Source organism: Diabrotica virgifera, chromosome 9, assembly GCF_917563875.1.
Source record: "Diabrotica virgifera virgifera chromosome 9, PGI_DIABVI_V3a".
Lineage (NCBI taxonomy): Eukaryota > Metazoa > Arthropoda > Insecta > Coleoptera > Chrysomelidae > Diabrotica > Diabrotica virgifera.
This window is the reverse complement of record NC_065451.1, coordinates 181402302-181422860: the sequence shown is the minus strand read 5'-3', so window position 1 is coordinate 181422860 and position 20559 is coordinate 181402302. Positions and strand designations below refer to the sequence as shown.

The 20559-nt window shown below is 36.0% G+C and overlaps 1 protein-coding gene across 2 annotated transcripts in view; it reads left to right on the top strand.

Annotated features, from left to right (window-relative positions):
• Nucleotides 1-20559, top strand: part of LOC126891867 (choline transporter-like protein 1) — a 122992-nt gene that overhangs the window by 90922 nt on the left and 11511 nt on the right. For both annotated transcript variants that reach the window (XM_050661194.1, XM_050661195.1), the window contains 3 exons: nt 1267-1523; nt 6318-6484; nt 9529-9621. In XM_050661194.1, coding sequence (XP_050517151.1) covers nt 1267-1523; nt 6318-6484; nt 9529-9621 — 517 coding nt within the window. The remainder of the gene's footprint in view (nt 1-1266; nt 1524-6317; nt 6485-9528; nt 9622-20559) is intronic.

Below are 20559 nucleotides of genomic sequence, written 5' to 3'. Positions count from 1 at the left end.
AACAATTTATAATATCTAAGCAACAAATTCGTTAGTCCGGCCTTACAATTTTTTTATGTTTGTAATTGAAAGATCTTTATTTTAAAGCTTTAAAAAATAAAAAAAATTATTTGTACAATAAATAACGCAATTGTAAAAAACGGCCATTTTGAACCTTTCGCAGGCTGTTTTGCAATAACCAATAAACGAAATTAAACTTGCCATAGCTCAAATTGTAGGTTTTTTAATTTACTACAACTTTCTATTAAAAAGTTTTTCTGTAGAATTAATATCCTAAGCTGTAAAATTAAAAATCTTTAAAAATTGCAAAATTTAACAAATGAAAATCGCAATAAAAAAAAGCTCACAATATTTTTGGTCCCATTTTAGTAGAAGTTATTCCTGGCATCGTCCTTTACAACACCTGATAGGTTTCAAAAATTCCTGAATTATATCACGTTTTTTCACCCACAGCCTGGGGTAAAAATGAATTGTCCACTGTAACGGGAATACCGTTACTTTATGCCTGGTCTGAGCGGTACAAAAATTCACATATGCATATTTTCGTTCGTTAGCCGTCATTTTGATTTTAAACGGGAACCGTTTTTGATCAATATCTCCGCCATTTTCAACTTCTCGACAAAAAGTATGAGTACTAAAATTGTTGAAAATGTGATTTTCTAAAATTTCTTTCATTACAATTTTTTTCGTGCGGTCGTTATTTTCAGGAAATTGTTAGTTATGGGCATGGGGGAAAATAATGACAGTTATTATTTTCCCCCATAACTCTAAAAATATCGACCGCACGAAAAAAATTAAAATGAAAAATATTATAGAAAATCACATTTTCAACAATTTTAGTTCTCATAGGTACTTTTTTCGAGAAGTTGAAAACGGCGGAGATATTGAGTAAAGACGGTTCCCGTTTAAAATCAAAATGACGGCTAACACAACGGCGGAATTCAGTCGAGATTTTAAGTTTACACTTCTATTGACCCTCCCTAAAGATTAGCAAAATAAAATTTGGGGCAGCTCGGCTTGCAAGGTTAGGCCTGTTATTCGCCTAAGTCTAACCCCACTGGACTATCCCTGCTATCTTTGTTATCTATTACATACAGAAATTGTTGTAAAGAAAAAGTCTCGTCAAAATGAAGCTACTCACGAAAAATTTGCTTGTTAGTAGTAAATGGTGAAAATGGGCCTGGGAACCCTGACTATAACTTTCTATATCTATGTTAAAACATGTTAAAAACTCCTGCACTATAAATAAAATTATCTATTTTGTAGGAATAAGGCTTCCCTGGGAACACCATTCATCGCAAGCGCAAGCAATCTGATAAGATACCATTTGGGATCAGTGGCATTAGGTTCATTCCTTATAGCAACAGTACAATTCATGCGTGTGATACTAAAATTGGTTGAAAAATATTTAAATAAAAAACAAGGGAAATGTATAGACTGTCTGTTAAAATGTTGCCATTGTTGTCTCTATTGTTTTGAGAAAATTTTGAAGTACTTATCAAGAAATGCTTATATAGAAGTTGGTAAGTACCTAGTTCACGATCTCTACCAAAATATGGTACTTTTTATTTACTTTTTTTTATTTTATTAGTTCTTAAGGTTTATTTAGTATGTATTGTTGTATAATTTTTTTTGGGAAAAATTTAGTAAATAAATTTATATTACGACCACGAAATTATAGATTTTCATCGCCCTGTATATGACTAAAAATTGTAATAGGATAATTTAGTTGGTAATCAGTGTTTTCGCGGAAAAGTGAAATCGTTAAGAAGGTGGTTTTCTTAATGGGTTTTTGAACGCACTTAAACAATGGTGCGGTCAGATTAGGCAATACCGTTTGTTTATTTCGCTTTGCAATGGACAATAAGACATTTTATAAAAAATTCGAAGAAGGTTAAGCAGTAAACAAAGTTATTGAGTTTAGAATGTAAGGTTTTTTGTTTAGCATTTGAAACAACGAAAGTAATTTGATGTCTCCGAGAATTTAATAAAATGGAAAGTTGTATACAAATTAAATTGGTTCTTAAGAAATAATAATATGGGGTAGTGGGTAAAAAGGATGTTTTGTGATTGGTGGAAAATGATGGATGGAAGGGATGAGAGTGTTGAGTCTAATTTTGAGGAGAGAAAAAATGGGCACTGTGTAATGAATATCTGGAGACAGCAGTCCAGTTTTTGAAAAGTGAAAAGTCAGTGTAAAGTGGTGAAGTTGGCCTTTGCGAGCAGAATCGAGTTGAAACGAAATCGTTGACCGAGTGAGAAGATAATTTTCCTTGTGTCCGAGGAAGATTCCTGTTTCTGTCTAGAACGAGTAGCCTATTGGTATCTATTTGCACAAGATATCGAGCAGAGATAAAACTGAGTCAAGAATTCGGGCGAGTCCTTTTTGTTTGTTTGAGAAGCAGTTTGGACGAGAGGGACCTTTCGCAACATCCTAAGAGTACGTGTGGGAGAATCGAGGACGACGCAATCCGGGAAAAGAAGGAGAGAAGAAACAAAAAGGTTAGTCAAATCATTTGTGAAACGGAGAGAGTTTGTTTATATCGATACCATATTTGCTTAATTTTTGTATTGAACAGTTCTATAACATAATTAGTCATTCCAAATTTTAAAGAAGAAATAAGTAATCAATTCAAAAGGAAAAAAGTAAATTTTATTAAATTTTGTAAGAATAAATAACGAAATATTTAAATAAATTTTCTTTGTTAAAACAGAGGAGATATCAGAATTAAAGCTTAATTTATTAGATGAGAAATAGTTGCAACAAATCTAAATTTTTAGCATATTTTAAAATCTTATGTTTATGGTATATAGGATAAATAAATAATATTTTTAACATTTATATGACATTGAGTGTGTTTAATTTCCCTGTTTTGTCCTGGATGGAGTAAGCAACTAGAGATACCAGAAGCCACAAACCAAAGGTAAAGCATCAAAAATAAAAGAGCCCTAAGAATAAAGTTTATTAGAAAAGTTAATTTAAATTTGAGTTAATTTAAAGTTAATTTAAGTAATTAAAATAATTGAGTAATTAATTAAATTAAGAATTTGCTCATCAATCTCATAAAAGAGAGAAATACAGAGCATAACAGTATGTAGCGTTAACAGGCCTTTTGTGACTGGCTAAATGACACCCAAGTCTATGCCATAAAAAAACAGGCCTTAGTTACTTTCAAGTATTTGTTACAAATCGTTACTTTTGTATAAAGTAATCATTTACAGTATTCGTTACTTTGATTACTATGATTACTTTTGTATTTGAGTACCGGTAATCATATCGAAAATCGTATTTCTCAGTAGGTAGGTATTTTGTATAGATATTCGGATATAACAACGACCTTCACCGATCTGTTTAAGGGATAAAAATTATTTGATTACTATGATTACTTTTGTATTTGATTACCGGTAATCATATCGAGAATCGTATTTCTCAGTAGGTAGGTATTTTGTATAGGTATAGATATAGATAAAAATATAGGGTTCTCGAATTCGATCTTTGTTAATGACATACATTACATATTTTACTTCCATTATACCTCCCTCTGTTTCATCTTCTATCTTCTCCTCACCCTCACACCCTTAAAACGCTTCATACCGATAACGATATTCGATAACACTCGTAAAATACCGGTTTCGTCCGTTACTCGTTGGGATACGATTGGTAGAAAGTAATCAAGTGTACTGGTTGTAGATACAATAGTTGTTACTCGCTCTGATACGATTGGTACGAAGTAATCAGAGTAATCAAAGTAGATACAATAGTTGTTACTCGCTCTGATACGATTGGTACGAAGTAATCAGAGTAATCAAAGTAACGATTTGCCTCTCTGTATAGTAATCGTTACTTTCGGTATTCGTAAGTAACGAGTACTTTGTAACGAATAGATACTTTTTCAACATCTCTACCTTTTCCGCCCATTACTAGATGGATAGTTTTCATCGTTTTCTGTTCTTAGCTGTCAACTTCCAATCTCTGATTCCCAACTCACTGACTCTCTCCATTTCCTTCTTGGTTTCCCTCTCTTCTTTTTTGTCCTCAGGTACTTTCTGCGTTTTCTCACTATTTTTGATATCAGCCGGTTAGCATAGAGTTGGTACACTTCTTCGTTCGTTCGTTTTCTCCATTCTTCCTCTACTACTTTTTCGCCAAATATTCTGCGAAGTATCTTTCTTTACCAGGCTTCCAATCTATTCTATCTATTCTGTATGGTTTTATTCATAATCCACGTCTCGGCCCCATATAGCATTGTGGGTGTAATTATCGTTTTGTATACCTATACTCTTATTTTTGTATTACGAGATATTTATTTAGCCTTAATTATTTCGTTCATATCCCCAGCACATCGCTTGGTCAGTCTTAACTGGAGTTCTGATTCTTCCATTCATGTCTGATGGATAAGTATATCCATATACTTAATATATTCGTTCAAATGCTACCTCTGATCTATCCTCCACCTCTAACTTAAAGTGTCCCCTGGTGTTTCTTCCTATCTATCAAATTTTTTCTAGAGCTATATCCAATAAAAAGGAGATAATGGGTTTCCTTAACGAACCCATTTTTCACTTCGAATTTTTCTGAGACTGTACCATTGCATTTCACAGCTGAAATGGTTTTTCTGAGTGTCATTTTTCTAAAAAAAACCTACTAAATGAATTGCAGTTCTAAAAAACTTTATAATCTTTAAAACTTCAAGTACAAGTAAGAATAGTTTAACAATGATAAGTGGTTTCTATCTTGCTGAAAACATGGACCCAAATATTTCAAATATGCCTTTCGAGCAGTTTCCTGAGGGTTGTACATAATCTTGAAATTCGAGACATTATACTGCGTGAAAAAAAAAGACACGTGTTTCCACAGAAACATTTTTCTATAGCGACATCATCATCATAATCCAACCAATTTACGTCCACTGCTGGACATAGGTCTCCCCCAATTGTTTCCACACTTCACGGTTTTGTGCTGATTGTTGCCAGTTTTTACTAATCCGCCTGATATCATTTGTCCATAGTGTAGGCGGCCTTCTTCTACTGCGCCTATCTCCCCTTGGTCTTCATTCCATTACCTTTCGTGTCCATCTTGAATCCTTCAGCCTGGCGACGTATCCTCTCCAGTTCCATTTGAGCTTAGTGACACGTTCTGTAACATCTGTGATAGAGGTTATTTGTCTGAGATCTTCATTTCTTATTTTATTCCGTAGGGTTACACCCAGCATGGATCTTTCCATACGCCTTTGAGCAACCTTTATTTTCGACGCTATTGCCTTGGTTAGAGTCAGTGTCGCTAACCAATCTGTCTTTTAATTGTCTTTTTAAACTAATCAGTATACTGCTCCTAAATATGATGTCTCTCAACGCTCCGTAGGCTGCCAAAGCAAGAGTTAATCTTCTTTTATTTCGCATGTTTGGTTATCTCTGCCAATTCTAATTTCATGACCTAAGTAAATGTCCTTTTTCACTAGTTCTACTTCTTGTTCATGTATAATTAGCTGTCCGCTAGGAATCAGATTAGTCATAAATTTAGTTTTAGTAAACTTCATTTTCATGCCTATTTTCCAGCAGATAGCGTCTAACTCATTTAACATTTTTTTTACTTCTCCTAGGTCATCAGTTATAAGGATTATGTCATCTGCAAAATGAAGATGATTTAACTTTCCTCCGTCTATTGTGATTCCTTTATTGTCCCAGTTGAGCATCTTAAAGGCATATTCCAGAACAGTTATAAATAGTTTTCGCGAGAGTGTGTCGCCTTGTCTTACGCCGCATTCTATGCTTATTTGTTTGATTTTATCATGTATCTTAACACTCATTGTTGCCTCTTTAAATATTATAGATGAGTGTACTACAAAGATAGTCAATGCGGTATTCATTTAGAGCTTCTAAAATGCTATCCAGCTCTATCGTGTCAAATGCTTTATGAAAATCCACGAATGCTAGGACAAGGGGCTTATTATATTCTATTAATTTTTCAATTAATAACTTTACTGCCTGGATATGGTCGTTTCTATAGAGACGCTGTTAAAAAAAAATTAAAAGACATAAATACATTCGACATTTCCAGAGTTGGTCTTTGAAAAATTTTCAAATTAAGGTTAGGTTCAAAATGGAGGACAATGGTGTTGTTCACAAAAAATCGAGTTAAAAAAGAACAAGCTCCATTTGTTTATTTAAAAGAAACGTGGATTTTAGCTTAAGGTAGAATAAAACGTATTTGTCAGAATGCGAGTATAAATAATTGTTATTTTCTTACTTCCATTATACATTACTTTAATGTAAAATAATAAAAAATAGTTTTAAAACAATATTTTATCCTTTTTTAGCTATTTTTGGATACCCATTTTGCCGAGCAGGTCAACAAGCTTTTAAACTTCTTTCTTCTAATGTTCTACGTGTAGCTGCCATTAATTCAGTTGGAGATTTTGTTCTCTTCCTTGGAAAGGTAGTAGTTGTAATAGCTACTGTCTTGATTGGAATACGAATGCTTGAGGTATGTATAGAAAATGCTTCTATCATCATCAACCCGTACTCGTCCACTGCTGGACATAGGTCTCCCTCAGCTCTTTCCATTTATCTCTATTTTGTGCGGCTTGCATCCAGTTACCGATAACATGCTTCAAATCATAACATGCTTCTGCTCCGTATGTGAGGACTGGTAGAACGCAATGGTTGAAAGCTTGCCTTTTTAACTGGATTGTGAGATTTATTTTAAACACGTCTCTCATTTTTCCGAATTTAGCCAAACCTAATCTTATCCTTCTGAGTAGTTCACATGCTCATTCTGAGTAATTTATATTAATCTATAGAAGCATTCTCGTCCTCGTCCCGAACATAACACGAAAAATAATTAGTATTTCTTAAGGACATCAAAACAGGGTAGTCCATTTGAAATAAGAAAGTTCACTAGATTTCCAGGAAAACTGAAGATCTGACAACAATGTAATTATCACTATAATATCGGCCGCATTAGAAAACCCTTACCCATCAAAATCTATAAAAATCGTGCAGGCCGTTTCCGAGTTAACAGAGGGTTTCCATACATAAAATTCACTCCAGGCCCGGCCCTAGGGATTTTGCCGCCCTGGGCAAGATCGGCGGCCGCCGCCTCCCCTTTGGTAGATCCATGCCTCACCACCATCCTTCAGCTGCTTCAGCGATGGTCAATTTAAATCACGATTGTATTTTTATTGATGTGTGCTTTGTGTAAATTTATTTAATACACCATTACCATTTTCCACTTTATTTGAAAGATTTACGCTTAAAAACACATATTGTGTTTGTCTGATTTCTACAAGAGCATCGTTGATTTCTTCAATTTGGTGTCTGATGAGTAATTACATCAATTCTGCTTTCCCATCTACCACAAAGGTAGTTTCAGACAAAGGTTTCAATGTTAAGCTAGAAATATGATTTTTCAATATAGCCCAAAGATGAGTAGCTGCTGAGAAAAAGTTGTAATTTTGTCATTATGGAAGAGAAACAGCAATCTGTGAGGCTTTAGCAGCATCGTTCACAACTAAGTTGAATCAATGGCTAGAACAGCAGACAAAAAATGCTCTAGGATTTATTTTCAAAATTATGTGTTGAACTTCCAAGTTCTTCCCTTACATGTTTGCCCCATTATTGTACCCTTGCCCTCTCATATCTTCCAAAGGTATTCTCAGTTCATTCCGTTTTTGCAAAATAACTTCTGTAAGTCCCAAGCCACTAGTTTTCAGTACAGTAAATGCAAGAAAATATTCTGCAATTTTAAAACTTTGTGAACGAAACCTAAATCGATAAAACGTACAACAAGAGTCATTTAGAAATATCATAGCCGAGAAATATCAGGTGTACAATTTAATTAAACGCTATAATATTTTACTAATTTCAAAAAATTAAAAATTTTATTTTTGATTTCATTATGGATGAGCTGAATAATTTCGTTTTGAATACTTTTTCCCAAGTAGTGATGCTGCTTGTTACTACCATTCGTTGTTCTCCTAATGTGCTCTTGTAAAAGAGAATCAAATTTTCCAAAGAGTTCAACAAGCTTTAAGAAATTACCATTGTGATCAAAAAGCTTATCAGAATCGCCTCTTAATGGAAGACACTGTTGTGCTAAGAACTGTATTATTGATAAAAGTCGTTCTATTACAAATGTTGAATGGGTTAGGTTCATTGGGTTTACTTCATTCATTCGTTCTATTACATTCTTCCAATTACGAGTTTCTGAATTTAGAACTTTTTGTGTCTCTTCATCTATGGTTTTGCCTGATTCCAGTCTTTGCTAGTTCTACCCACTGTGGCTGTGACTCTAGATGAGCTGGATACTTAGCGTGACTGGAAAAAGCTTCAGTCATATGTTTCCCATTAAGTATTATATCCATTTACAGTCAATTTCAGCAGAGATGAAATACCTCAGAAGAACGATCGGAGTAAAAAGAACTGATAGAATCAGAAATGAAGAAATAAGAGAAAGACTCAAAATCAAACCAATACTCGACTCAATCAAGGAGAAAAAATTGGCATGGTTCGGACATCTAACCCGGATGGACAATAATAGACAAGTGAAAAAAGTGTGGGACGCCAAACCAATAGGTAAGAATAGAAGAGGAAGACCCATTAAAGAATGGAACAGTGACATTTCGCAGATACTGCAGAGTAAGGGTAAGACTTGGCAGGTAGCAACACAGATAGCATCCAATAGGAAGGAATGGAGAAAGTTCGTTAAGAGCTAGAACAATTCAGAAGATTGTAAAATATTGTAATTTAATGAATTGTATTATAAATGGCATAACACCGAAAGGTACAAATGGGTCTACTGATTAAGTAAAGTAAAGTACAGTCAATTTAATTTTGACATTGGACAGAAAAAACAATAAACAGAATTGTTTGTCTTATAATAAATTAACCACTTTCTCTCAACAGTTTCATCATTGCACATTTTGTAACTGTAGTAGTTAGTTGTGAATCTACGATCTGAATTATCTTTCGGGTACAACTGAGCCTCTGCAACGGATAATTTTGGCCTCTTTTTACCAAAGTTCTTCAAATAAAACCATTAATTTTATTTGGCCAATTTGCTGGATCATAATCCATAATAACGTTGTTACCTGTGACAGTAGTTGTGTCATCGGTAGCTGACGTAGATGCTGATGGTTGTCTTAGGTGGCTGTCGTTGGACTGAGAGGAGGCGGCATCAGACGTAGACGGAGATGTATTATTGTTTCACTTATTTAATTCTCATTTTTACAGCTGCATTTTTGCCGGTGTTGTTCCTAATATTGATTTTTTATAATATTAAAAACATAATTTATTATTTCTTCAATTATTTCAAAAATTGGCTGTTCTCTAATATTTGCCGCCCCTAAATTTGCCGCTCTGGGCAGCCGTCCAGTTCGCCCACCCCTGGGGCCGGGCCTGATTCACTCTGTAGTTCATATTAAATTTTGATTTACTGGCTTTGATATAATATTCAAAACGCATTAATTCCAACTATTTTATATATTTAGATTGTTCTGTATGTTATCTAATTTGTTTTTGTTTTTTTAGCACAAAGATGGTCTTCAACATATGTGGGTACCAATTGCGTTATCTGGGCTATTTGCATACTTTGTAGCACATTGTTTTATGACTGTTTACGAGGTAATGTATAGAAAAAACAGAATATATTTACAATTTACCTATATAGTCATTAATAATGAGTGGTGAAGATTTGCTATTGAGTAAGGCCGTCCGCACATGGGTCGATTGAAGACACGTCTCGAAGTTCGCGCGTCTTGCTCGTCTTGCACGAACCCTGCGACACAAGCGACTGCTCTCCGCACACTTGTCGATAAAGGCCGTCCGCACATGGGACGACGCTCAAACTACTAGACTCGATTCCAGTCGCGTAAGTCTCTCCCCGCCAGTCAAGTTCCTTCGTTGTGCCATTTAGCTCCGTACACGGAACGTTTAGGATTGCAAATCTCCTCGTCTTGTACGACTCTCGTCCCTTGCGATCCGTAGCGCGCGAGAAAGTTCGAGTGAGACGCACGTTTCCAGTCATATATGTAGTTTATTTTATTTGTTTTTCTTCGTTTTTGGTTTTTTGCGCTTGATTAAATTTTAGCTTTATTTAAATATCGTTGCATGTTACGTTCGTTGATTGTAGTAGGTACATACTACCTACTAGCTTTTTGGAAATATATTGTTTGCAATATAAAATTCTGCAAACATTGAACTTCTGTTTCTATGTGTTTAATATAAATTTCGTTGGGGAAGTAGAAAAATGCTATCAGTATAATGCTCATTGTATTCAAATTATACTAAAAATGTAAAATACCGTACTTTTCACAGATCGAAATAGTCGTTTTGGGTTGATATATAAAAACCGCGTTCTTCCTGGTCTGAAGATGTGAGCATGAGCAAACTGAATCGACTAGTGTGCGGAGAGCGATCGCTTGTGCCGCAGGATTCGTACAAGACGAGCAAGACGCGCGAACTTCGAGACCTGTCTTCGATCGACCCATGTGCGGACGGCCTAATGCTCATTGTATACAAATTATACTAAAAATGTATAGTAACAATACCGTACCTTTTACAGATCGAAATAATCGTTTTGATTGATATATATAAAATGCGTTCTTCCTGATTGGAAGATGTGAGCACACTTAGGCCGTCCGCACATGGGTCGATCGAAGACACGTCTCGAAGTTCGCGCGTCTTGCTCGTCTTGCACGAACCCTGCGACACAAGCGATTGCTCTCCGCACACTTGTCGATAAAGGCTGTCCGCACATGGGACGACGCTCGAACTACTCGACTCGATTCCAGTCGCGTAAGTCTCTCCCCGCCAGTCAAGTTCCTTCGTTGTGCCATTTAGCTCCGCACACGGAACGTTTAGGATTGCAAATCTCCTCGTCTTGTACGACTCTCGTCCCTTGCGATCCGTAGCGTGCGAGAAAGTTCGAGTGAGACGCACGTTTCCAGTCATATATGTAGTTTATTTTATTTGTTTTTCTGCGCTTAATTAAATTTTAGCTTTATTTAAATATCGTTGCATGTTACGTTCGTTGATTGTAGTAGGTACATACTACCTACTAGCTTTTTGGAAGTATATTGTTTGCAATATAAAATTCTGCAAACATTGAACTTCTGTTTCTATGTGTTTAATATAAATTTCGTTGGGGAAGTAGAAAAATGCTATCAGTATAATGCTCATTGTATTCAAATTATACTAAAAATGTAAAATACCGTACTTTTCACAGATCGAAATAGTCGTTTTGGGTTGATATATAAAAACCGCGTTCTTCCTGGTCTGAAGATGTGAGCATGAGCAAACTGAATCGACTAGTGTGCGGAGAGCGATCGCTTGTGCCGCAGGATTCGTACAAGACGAGCAAGACGCGCGAACTTCGAGACCTGTCTTCGATCGACCCATGTGCGGACGGCCTAATGCTCATTGTATACAAATTATACTAAAAATGTATAGTAACAATACCGTACCTTTTACAGATCGAAATAATCGTTTTGATTGATATATATAAAATGCGTTCTTCCTGATTGGAAGATATGAGCACACTTAGGCCGTCCGCACATGAGTCGATCGAAGACACGTTTCGAAGTTCGCGCGTCTTGCTCGTCTTGCACGAACCCTGCGACACAAGCGATTGCTCTCCGCACACTTGTCGATAAAGGCTGTCCGCACATGGGACGACGCTCGAACTACTCGACTCGATTCCAGTCGCGTAAGTCTCTCCCCGCCAGTCAAGTTCCTTCGTTGTGCCATTTAGCTCCGCACACGGAACGTTTAGGATTGCAAATCTCCTCGTCTTGTACGACTCTCGTCCCTTGCGATCCGTAGCGTGCGAGAAAGTTCGAGTGAGACGCACGTTTCCAGTCATATATGTAGTTTATTTTATTTGTTTTTCTGCGCTTAATTAAATTTTAGCTTTATTTAAATATCGTTGCATGTTACGTTCGTTGATTGTAGTAGGTACATACTACCTACTAGCTTTTTGGAAGTATATTGTTTGCAATATAAAATTCTGCAAACATTGAACTTCTGTTTCTATGTGTTTAATATAAATTTCGTTGGGGAAGTAGAAAAATGCTATCAGTATAATGCTCATTGTATTCAAATTATACTAAAAATGTAAAATACCGTACTTTTCACAGATCGAAATAGTCGTTTTGGGTTGATATATAAAAACCGCGTTCTTCCTGGTCTGAAGATGTGAGCATGAGCAAACTGAATCGACTAGTGTGCGGAGAGCGATCGCTTGTGCCGCAGGATTCGTACAAGACGAGCAAGACGCGCGAACTTCGAGACCTGTCTTCGATCGACCCATGTGCGGACGGCCTAATGCTCATTGTATACAAATTATACTAAAAATGTATAGTAACAATACCGTACCTTTTACAGATCGAAATAATCGTTTTGATTGATATATATAAAATGCGTTCTTCCTGATTGGAAGATGTGAGCACACTTAGGCCGTCCGCACATGGGTCGATCGAAGACACGTCTCGAAGTTCGCGCGTCTTGCTCGTCTTGCACGAACCCTGCGACACAAGCGATTGCTCTCCGCACACTTGTCGATAAAGGCTGTCCGCACATGGGACGACGCTCGAACTACTCGACTCGATTCCAGTCGCGTAAGTCTCTCCCCGCCAGTCAAGTTCCTTCGTTGTGCCATTTAGCTCCGCACACGGAACGTTTAGGATTGCAAATCTCCTCGTCTTGTACGACTCTCGTCCCTTGCGATCCGTAGCGTGCGAGAAAGTTCGAGTGAGACGCACGTTTCCAGTCATATATGTAGTTTATTTTATTTGTTTTTCTGCGCTTAATTAAATTTTAGCTTTATTTAAATATCGTTGCATGTTACGTTCGTTGATTGTAGTAGGTACATACTACCTACTAGCTTTTTGGAAGTATATTGTTTGCAATATAAAATTCTGCAAACATTGAACTTCTGTTTCTATGTGTTTAATATAAATTTCGTTGGGGAAGTAGAAAAATGCTATCAGTATAATGCTCATTGTATTCAAATTATACTAAAAATGTAAAATACCGTACTTTTCACAGATCGAAATAGTCGTTTTGGGTTGATATATAAAAACCGCGTTCTTCCTGGTCTGAAGATGTGAGCATGAGCAAACTGAATCGACTAGTGTGCGGAGAGCGATCGCTTGTGCCGCAGGATTCGTACAAGACGAGCAAGACGCGCGAACTTCGAGACCTGTCTTCGATCGACCCATGTGCGGACGGCCTAATGCTCATTGTATACAAATTATACTAAAAATGTATAGTAACAATACCGTACCTTTTACAGATCGAAATAATCGTTTTGATTGATATATATAAAATGCGTTCTTCCTGATTGGAAGATATGAGCACACTTAGGCCGTCCGCACATGAGTCGATCGAAGACACGTTTCGAAGTTCGCGCGTCTTGCTCGTCTTGCACGAACCCTGCGACACAAGCGATTGCTCTCCGCACACTTGTCGATTAAGTGTGCTGACATCTTCCAACCAGGAAGAACGCATTTTTTATATATCAATCAAAACGATTATTTCGATCTGTAAAAAGTACGGTATTGTTACTATACATTTTTAGTATAATTTGTATACAATGAGCATTATACAATTGAGGGTATTTTTCTACATCCCCAACGAATTTTATAATAAACACCTAGAAACAAAAGTTAAATGTTTTCAGAATTTTCTATTACAAACAATATATTTCCACAAAGCTACTAGCACTACAATCAAGGAACATAACATTCACCGATCTAGTCCATGTAATGAAGCTTAAAATAGGACAAAACCTCGCAATTTTTACAGAATAGATCGATTTGCTTGAAAATTTGAGAATAAGTAGTACCTAGATAGTGTAAGGATCAAAATCTATATGAAGCAGAAAGGCCCTTTTACCATGGGGGAGGTTGTCACCCCATCTCGAGTGGAAATTTTTTAGTTTATTTTGACCGCAAAAGTTGGATAACACATTAATTCTCAGCAAACAACGGTCAATACATTTTTTTGATAAAATGAATAGTTTTCGATTTATTCGCTATCGAAAGTGTTAGTTTTATATCGAAAAAATCAATGTTTTTAATTAGTTTTCTGCTAATAACTCAAAAAGTTTTCGTTTTATCAAAACAACTTTGCTTAACAAAAATGTACCTTTTGAAAAAATAAACAAAACAGTTTTTTTTATTTTCTTTAAGACCAATAGTAATCGAGCTATATATACTTTATTATAATATGTTAGCTCTTCTTCGTCAAATGCTAAATATTGTAGTTTCAAACACAAAAGACGGGAAAAATGTGCATTTTTCGAGGATAACTTGTTTAAACTAATTTTTCTACAACCGTGTTAAAAATGCAATTTTTAGCACTCCATACGAGCGTTAAAAATGCTACTTTAAGGCACTAGTGCTTTAAAATATTTTTAAGGCACTGCAGTTCGTATTGACCGTCAGTATAGGCAATTTTGATAATGTCAAAAAAATATAAAAATGGAATGTCAGTCAAGTTCAAGTAAAAGTTTTTGTAGATATTGTCCTGTAAGTATGTTTGTAGAAAAAATATTGTATGATACGCGTGTTAAAAAGTACATTTTTAAGGCACTCATGTGAATTGCAGAACTCGCTATCGCTCATTCTGCAAACTTTCACATGCGTGCCTTAAACGTGTACTTTTAACACTTATATCATAAATAACTATTAAATTATTTAAAAATATCTATCTACAGAAATAAAAAAAGTCTCTAGCTCAAAAATTAAATGACTAATTATGAAAAGAATGTCAGTCCCTATTTTTTTCAGCGAAAAAGTGATCGGAAACTTCCCCCTACTTACCACCCTAATTAAAATTAGTCATTGACCTTATTTGGTCTTCTATATTTATGTATTATTAATAGGTGATAGGTTATAGGTGATAGGGGGGCGGCGTAGCCGAGTGGTAGTGTGCTAGGCTAGCGTGCCGGTGGTCCGGAGTTCAAATCCTACCGCCGGCAAGAACAACTAGACATTTTTAAAATGTTTATAGGCCCCAGGTCGACTCAGCTTGAATAAAATGAGTACCTTGGGTAAAACCAGGGGTAATAATAGGCGGTTGAAGCGTAGCACTGGCCCTGTTACCTTCCTTGTATACCGTAGGCCCTAGATATAGCAGACTACCCTGCTATACTCCCAAAGCCACGTGAGCGGTATAAAACGGGAGACTATTATTATAATAGGTGATAGAGGTTTGAACGGCTTAGAATGATTAGTTTTTAAAAAATGGAGTTAAAAGCGAATAACGAATTTTTGTAGTTTGTTAAAAAATGCCCTTTTCTTCAGAATAGAAAGATTATAATCAGAGATACGAAAAAATATTTAAATGTAAAATTGTAGCTTGTTTAATTCTCAAGAAAGGCGTTAGCAAAAATTTTCTATATGGCAAAAATTGAGTGAGCTATTGACAATTAAAACTTGTAATAACATGCAAAAACCACCTTTACCAACCCTTTTACAGTCACCTGTTTTTGTGACTGAGGATTTTAAAATGATTTAATATTAATAGCCGTATAGATCTTGTAGAAACCTATAAAATTATTTTTTAACAAACTTTATAGGATAAAAGATAAAAAAGTTACGGTTAAAAAATAAATATATTTTTTTGAAAAAAAAAAGGGGAAATCCAATTGGAAGCATAATAAAGTAAGTGAGAGGTGTTTTTAGTCATTGGCCATATTCGTACTTCTTTATTTATGTATTAGTAATAGATGCCAGAAGTTTGACTGGCTTACAATAATTAGTTTTTAAAAAACTGGAGTTAAAAGCGAATAACGAATTTTTGTAGTTTGGTAAAAAATACCATTTTCTTCAGAATAGAAACATTAGCATCAGAGATACGAAAAAATGTTTAAATATGAAATTGTAAGTTATTTAATTCCCAAGAACTTGGTCTGAAAAAAATTTGTCTACGTCAAAAATTGAGTGAATTGTAAATGAGTGTAATATCCAAAAACATCGATTTTTTCAATATAAAACTAACACTTTCGATAGCCAATAAATCGAAAAATATTAATTTTATCAAAAAAATGTATGGGACATTTTTTGCTTAAAATTAATGTTTTTATCAACTTTTGCGGTCAAAATATAATAAAAAATTTCCACCTCCAAGATGAGGTGGCAACGACCCCCCGTGGTAAAAGCGCCTTTCGGCATCATATAGATTTTGATCCTTGGACTATCCACTAATTATTCTCAAATTTTCAAGTAAATCGATCCATGCTGTAAAAATTGCGAGGTGAAAAGTTTCGGTTCCTGGACTAATCTTCAAAAAATCAATAAAAAACGAAGGAAACAAATAGAATAAAGTTCCCTCCATGACTGGAAACGTGCGTCTCACTCGAACTTTCTCGTGTGCTACCGATCGCAAAGGACTAGAGTCGCACAAGACGAGGAGATTTGTAATCCTAAACGCTCCGTGTACGGAGCTCAATGCCTTCTTCTTCTTCTTTAAGTTCCATCTTCTATCGAAGGTTGGAAATCATCATGGCAATGCGGACCCTGTTGACTGCCGCTCTAAATATCTCTGCACTACTGCATTCGAACCATTCCCGTAAGTTCTTAAGCCAGGATGTTCTTCGTCTTCCCACATTTCGCTTTCCTCGGATTTTGCCTTGCATAATAAGTTGTAATAATGAGTATTTTTGCCCTCTCATCACATGTCCCAAGTACTCAAGTTTTCGTCTTTTGATAGTTAGTATTATTTCCGGTTGATTTCCTATCCTTCTAGTTACTTCCACGTTCGACATTCTTTGAATCCATGATATTCGTAGGATTCTTCTGTAACACCAAAATTCAAAGGCGGCCAACTTATTCAAATGGACTTGTTTCAACGTCCACGCTTCCAAGCCATAAAGAAGAGTAGAGAACACGTAACATCGAAGCATCCTTAGGCGTAGTTCTAACCTTATATCCCGACAACAAAGAAACTTTTTAAGTTTAATGAATGATGCACGTGCTATTTCAATACGTGTCTTAATTTCTTTGGTTTGGTCTACATTTGATGTTATCCATGTTCCTAAGTATTTGTAGTTATCCACACTCTCAATCACAGTATCTTCAATAGTTAATTGGATGTTTACGTGTGCTGATTTAGTTATGATCATGCATTTAGTTTTCTTTAAATTCATCTTCAGTCCGTACTCATGACAGCATTCATTAAGGCGTTGCATTACGTTCTGTAAATCATTGTTATTATCTGTTATTATTACTGTATCGTCTGCAAAACGTAAGTTGTTCAAAACTTCTCCATTGATAGATATACCTTCTATTGAATTTGAGAGCGCTTCTTGAAATACCGCTTCACTGTAGACATTGAAAAGTAGTGGAGACAGCACGCAACCCTGACGGACTCCTCTCTGAATTTTGATATCTTGGGTGTCCTGGTTGTCAACTCTTATCTTGGCAGTTTGATTCCAATATATATTAGATATAATTTTCATGTCACGACTGTCAATATTTGTGCTTTTTAATATATCTACAAGCTTTTTATGTTGAACTTTATCAAATGCCTTTTCAAAGTCTACAAAACATAAGTATATATCCTGATTCATGTCCATGCATCTCTGGGCCAGCACATTCAAGCCGAACAAAGCATCTCGTGTACTCATACCATTTCTAAAGCCAAATTGTGTGTCACTGATTTCATATTCGAGAGTTTTAACAATTCTACTGTGTATTATTTTCAAAAATGTTTTAAGTGTGTGACTCATTAAAGATATTGTTCTGTGATCCGAGCAGGTTATTGCACTTGACTTTTTGGGAATTGCTACAAAGGTCGATTGCAGCCATTGTTTGGGGATTGTGGCAGTCTGATATATTAGATTAAAGAGTTCAACCATTACATCAATACAATCGTCATCAATAAGTTTTAATAATTCGATGGGCACATCATCTGGTCCAGTAGCTTTACCCTCTTTCGTGTTTTTAATGGCATAGATGACTTCGTCTCTTAATATTGGTGGTCCGGTATCCTCTGTGATTTCTAATGACAGTTCTCCTCTTTCATCATTAAAGAGTTGTTGAATGTAATTGGTCCATTGACGCAATCTCTCCTTCATGTCAGTAATAATATCCCCTTTATCATTTTTAAGGGTATTCGTTCTTGTGCTTTTTCTAGAACCTGTCATTTCTTTGATTTTTTTGTGTAAATTAAAGCTGTCATACTTTTTATCCAAGTCTTCTATTTCTTTGCATCTGTCGGAGAGCCACTTCTCTTTTGCCTCTCGAATTTTATTTCTGATGTTTCTCTGAATTTCTTTGTATTTATTCGGGTCTTTTGTTTTATGTTTTCTTCGTTCTTCCATAAGTTCAAGAATTTCTACTGTCATCCAAGATTTTGTTTTTTCTCCAAGTGGTTTGAGTGTTTCTTTTCCGACTGATACTAAGGCATGTTGAATTTTTCCCCATTTTTGGTCAACAGTCAGAGTTTCCGCACTATCTTCTTTGACTTTCCTTAAGTTCTCGTTTATTTTAAATTTCGTTTCCGCATAGGTCTTGTCTTGTTTGAGCCGCCTTGTATCCATGATTTTATTGGAGCTAGGGCTCTTTACCTTCTTTAGTTTCACTCTCATAGACAAAACAACCGGGTTGTGATCGGAGGATATGTCCGCTCCTGGATAAGTTTTAGATGATATTATAGAATTTCTATATCTTCTGTTGACGATAATATAATCTATTTGATTTCTGACTATTTTGTTGTTATTGTCAGCTGGTGACTTCCATGTATATAGTCTACGTTTAGGAAGTTTGAACAATGTATTTGAAATTATGAGTTCCTCATTGATACAGAAATCAACAAGCCTATCGCCACGTTCATTTCTTTCCCCGAGTCCATATCGCCCCACACAATTCTCCACTTCTCCTTGACCGACTTTAGCGTTCAAATCGCCCATTATAATATTTATGTCATGTCTTTTAGTTAGCTTTAAGACATTGCCAATTTGTTTGTAGAAGGCCTCTATGGTGTCTTCATCCTTGTCTGCAGTGGGTGCATATACTTGGATTATATTTATTTTACGATTTAAATGAGAGTTGAGAGACAGCATTAATACTCGATCAGAGTAAGGAACAAAGTTACAAACGGCTTTCCGAGAATTGTTATCAACTATAATTCCAACTCCCTGTTTGTGATTGGGGTCGTTGTTTCCGGAATAATACAGTGTTCCATTTCTGGTGTTACATTTTCCTGATCCAGGCCATTGTATATCGCTAAGGCCCAGTATGTTAATCTTCATTCTGCACATTTCCGACACAGCGTTATCGAGTTTGCCTGATTGGTATAAACTTCTTACGTTCCATGTTCCAATTTTCAATGCTATAGAGTTATTCTTCTTTGTTTGACAGGGATTTACCTTGATGACGACCTGAGAGGCCCTGTCGTCTAAATCTGATTGTCCTCCCCTGCCGGATCTTGGATTCCGAGCTCCATGATCATTAAGTAAATTATCAATTAGTGGGTCCATGATGATTTTTACTAAGGATATCCACGCGGATCTTTAATGTGGTAGTCATCCCGTGGCTTTCCACATCTCAATGCCGTTGACTAATTTAGCTCTTCCGCCTTCGGAGTTAATTTCTCGACTCCAGGGCAATGAAGTGCCCTACCACGTGTCGGTTCTTCCACCCGTAGCTGTTGACCAACAAGTGGGTGATTACTTATACCGGCAATCGTTCGGTTATTTTAACAGCTCCAGTATCCAATAATAGACCGATCCAGGATCATTTCCCTTACGCTCTATGTTGGTTCTGACGCTGCTGTCTGACAGAGTAGGATATGGAAAAGGAAACTTTGGTAATTAGGTGGGAGAATGGGTTTAGGACATAATTTCTCCCAGGTACCAGGAGATTGGGAGATAATTATGGCTCACGTGGGCAGGGTCGCATCCCTGAAGTAGATCGATCTTCCACCGGGAACATAAAAGAGTATCTACCCGCTACTCAATGCCACAACGAAGGAACTTTATGGCGGGAAGAGACCTACGTGACTGGAATCGAGGCGAGTACTTCGAGCGTCGACCCATGTGCGGACGGCCTTACTGTCTTCTTCTTAACGTGCCGTCTTCTTTCGAAGGTTGGCAATCATCTTGACTATTTGTGTTATATTTACAGTTACTCTAAAAAGCTGGTTGCATGAGCAATTAAATAACTCAGTAAGATTGCGCAGCCATGACATTCGTCGCCTTCTGAACTTCCAACGCTACGCTATTCTAAAATCTTTCACTGCATGATATTCTGCAACAGCTGGTATTTTGTTCCTCTAATTACCTACGTAGCCAAGTTATTCTAGTTTTCGTATCTTTATTTCATTATTCAGTTCTATTTTTTAAGTCTTCGCAAAACTTCTTCATGTAAGCACCCTGTATGTAACTATTAGTTATAATCTTAAGTTTTTTTTTATTAGTAAATCTTTAAAATTGTTTTTCGCCGTTTTTTGTACAATTAAATCATTTTGTATTTTTTCATTTCCATTTGTCTTTCAAGTTCGTACAAGGTACATTAGATTATTTAAAGTTTTCTAATAAGCCATCTATCTCATAAC